The sequence below is a fragment of the Chinchilla lanigera genome, unplaced genomic scaffold (assembly GCF_000276665.1).
Source record: "Chinchilla lanigera isolate Chin_1 unplaced genomic scaffold, ChiLan1.0 scaffold00016, whole genome shotgun sequence".
Lineage (NCBI taxonomy): Eukaryota > Metazoa > Chordata > Mammalia > Rodentia > Chinchillidae > Chinchilla > Chinchilla lanigera.
In genome coordinates this window covers 10846218-10849274 of record NW_004955417.1, presented here as the reverse complement: position 1 = coordinate 10849274, position 3057 = coordinate 10846218, and the positions used below count along the sequence as shown (strand labels likewise).

The 3057-nt window shown below is 43.4% G+C and overlaps 1 protein-coding gene across 4 annotated transcripts in view; it reads right to left on the bottom strand.

Annotated features, from left to right (window-relative positions):
* Esrp1 (epithelial splicing regulatory protein 1) overlaps positions 1-3057 on the bottom strand; it is a gene marked incomplete at its 5' end in the record, with an annotated part of 67408 nt that overhangs the window by 31964 nt on the left and 32387 nt on the right. For all 4 annotated transcript variants that reach the window (XM_005381817.2, XM_005381812.2, XM_005381816.2 and 1 more), the window contains 1 exon segment: positions 1094-1312. In XM_005381817.2, coding sequence (XP_005381874.1) covers positions 1094-1312 — 219 coding nt within the window.

Genomic DNA, 3057 nt, shown 5'->3' with positions numbered 1-3057 from the left:
AGATACCAAAGTATAGTGCAACAACTATTGATAATCTCCTACCTCTTTTGTCTGTAACTCACTATTATTTGTCTATTTGTTTTCCTGAGAAACTATCTTGTAAATAACAATATGTAAAACAATAACCACTGATAATTTCCTACAACTTTGTCTGTAATTTGGTAAGCCACCCTATTATTATGTCATCCTTCTTTTACTCTTTAAAATTAAAAAAAAAAAAAAACATTTTCTGATTCCTGTACTCAATGCTTCTAGAGAGGCAAGGTTAGAGTTATGAACGTGACCAAATCTCCCAGTGAAAAGAAGAAACGGGAGATCAGCAGTGAGGACAAAAGTCAGGATTTCCAATATTAGCCTACAGTCAACCCATCAGTGCTCAGCAAAGATCTTCAAAACCGAATGCAACTTCCTTTTTAATAGAGTTCCAAAGCTTTAATTAGAACTATTTGCCTTACGAAGGTTTATAGACTTTTGTCCTGCTTAACAGAAAACCCTGGGAAATCGTCAAGCAACTGTTACGACACTGTATTTAACCAGAAAGCAGGCAACAGGGGCACAGTGAAAGAGCACGATTAGATTTTGGTGGAGCTGCTTAGCAGCGCACTCCTTAGCACACAGAGCACCAGACAGAATTCAGCAGCTGCATGTGGGACACACGACCACCTAACTGGCTCTGACCGGATGCTACCCATAACAGGGTGGATGCTTATGCAATGAAGGGATGAGTGCTGAAATTCAATAATCATAACAGTGGCAGCATTCTTTCTGGAGTACATCCAAAATACTTTTTTTTTTTTTTTTTTTCTCTCTGCCTTTTTCAGACAAGAGTCTCACTATGCAGTTCAGACTGGCTTGAGCTCACTTTGTAACCCAGGCTGGTCTCGAACTCACATTGATCCTCCTGCCTTGGCCTCTCGAGTGTTGGGATTACAGGCTTGCACAACCATGCCCGGCTCCAAAATACTTCCTATATTTACAGTTAAATCTTTCCTTAAAGACTTCATATAAAACTAAGGAATATTTGCACTATTTGAGTAAAAGAGACCCTTTAATCGCCAGAAGAAGCAAGTTTTCTAATGAGCAAGTTTCTTACCTGATGATTCAGTACCATGTGAACCCCATGAGTGCGAATATCCGTGGAGAACTCCCCCAGGAAGTCCAGGATGTCCTCTATTGTGGCCGCATAGGGAAGCCCCCGAAGGCGGATACAGTCTCTGACATTTGTAGGGGGGACAAACTGCTGAGGTAGTACTGGAATAATGGGAGGGGTTGGGAGTGGAATCAGGGGGGCCGAAGAGAACCGATTCAGCACCTGCACTCAAAGCAAAACAGAAGTGATTTAGAATCACGCTAATCCTGGTCATCCACAGAGCAGCACGGGCATTCCCAGGGAGCCTGTCAGAAACTTGGAATCTAGCTGGGCATGGTGCCGCACAACTGTCAACTCCTCCGTCGGGAGGCTGAGGCAGAGGGATTGCTGTGAATCTGAGGCCAGCCGGGGCTACACAGTAAATTCAACTCTAGCATGAACTATCTAAAAACAAGACCCTGCTTTAAAACAAAAACTGAAATGGAGAGTCCCAGGGCTGGGGTGTGGGGCAGTGGTAGAGTGCGTGCTTAGCTAGGCAAGGCCCTGGTGCGCTGTCCAGGATGCAGTAAAGGAGAAGTGAAGTGAAGCAAAAAGGAGGAAGCAATGCAGTTTCAGGTCAAGGCTAGACCTCAGAAATATGAATCTGCATTTGAATGAGATCCTTGGGCGATTCGTTACAGATATGAAAGCCTGAGGGGCATTGGTGAAGAAAGAGACTTGTGCATTTCAACTGGGAAAGCATGATACCTCCTTCTGTCAAATGTAGAAGCCATGCAAAAAAAAAAAGAAGTCTGCACCATATATGACATACTGATTAGAGCTCTGCTTACCTGGGCAAACACAGTACTACCTCCGCTGACACAAAAGGGCTTACAGCTTTTTTTAAAATTGGGGGTTGAACCCAAGGCCTTTACCCTGAACTAACCGCACCCCTAATTTTTATTTATTTTGAGATAGAGTCTCAGTAAGTTACCTAGGTGGGACTCAAACGTACGACCCTCCTGCCTCAGCCTCCCAAAGGACGGGATTACAGATTGTGCACCATCACGCACAGTAACTGTGCTTTTACAAAAACCTGAACATAATGATGAATGTCGACATTTGTGGCACTTTATTAGATTTCATTTCACAAAACACAGTGTTCCCTTTAATGTTATCTTCATGCTCTACCTCCAAACCCAAGAAAGAGCATGTCAGCAAAAGAACCATAGGCCAAATAATGATTTTGGATGATACTGTAAGACAACACCACATAAAAGAACACAGGAGAATGCACAACTTTAAAAAAATTTGATGACCATAAAGACAGTAATTCAGATGCCATGTGAATCTGAGGCAGTATCAGTTAGAGGGTCATTAGCATCTCAGACTCATGGAATTCAGCTATCTTGAGAATGGACCGTGAGTGAAGAACTCCTCCAGACAAAACACAGGACAAGAATTTTTTGTCCACTTTTACTTTAGGCCATGTCAACTAATTTGTAACACCAGGAGGTAGGTCTTGTGCAGATACCTTTTGTGGCAGCCCCAGCTTTTCCAGGCACCTTAACCATTACAGACTTGACTGTCCCACACACTGAAAATGCACCAAAATCAATGAAACTTTTCTTCCCCAAAATGTGGGCAACTTCTTTATTCCCAAGCTGTTTAGTAGCTGGATAAGAGAATTGAACAACATACATAGCACATCTAAAGAAATATTAAGGGGGGCTGGGGATTTAGCTCAGAGGCACAGCACCTGCCTGGCAAGTGCAAGGTCGTGAGTTTGATTCCTGGTACCAGAAAAAAACAACAACAAAAGAAAGAGCTCAGTGGCACAGCGCCTGCCAGGCAAGTGCAAGGTTGTGAGTTAGATTCCCAGTACGGGGGTGTGTGTGTGTGTGTGTGTATGTGTGAAAGAAATGTTAAGGAGCTTGGTGTGGTGGCAAATGCCTGTAAACCCAGCACTTGGGAGGCTGAGGCAGGAG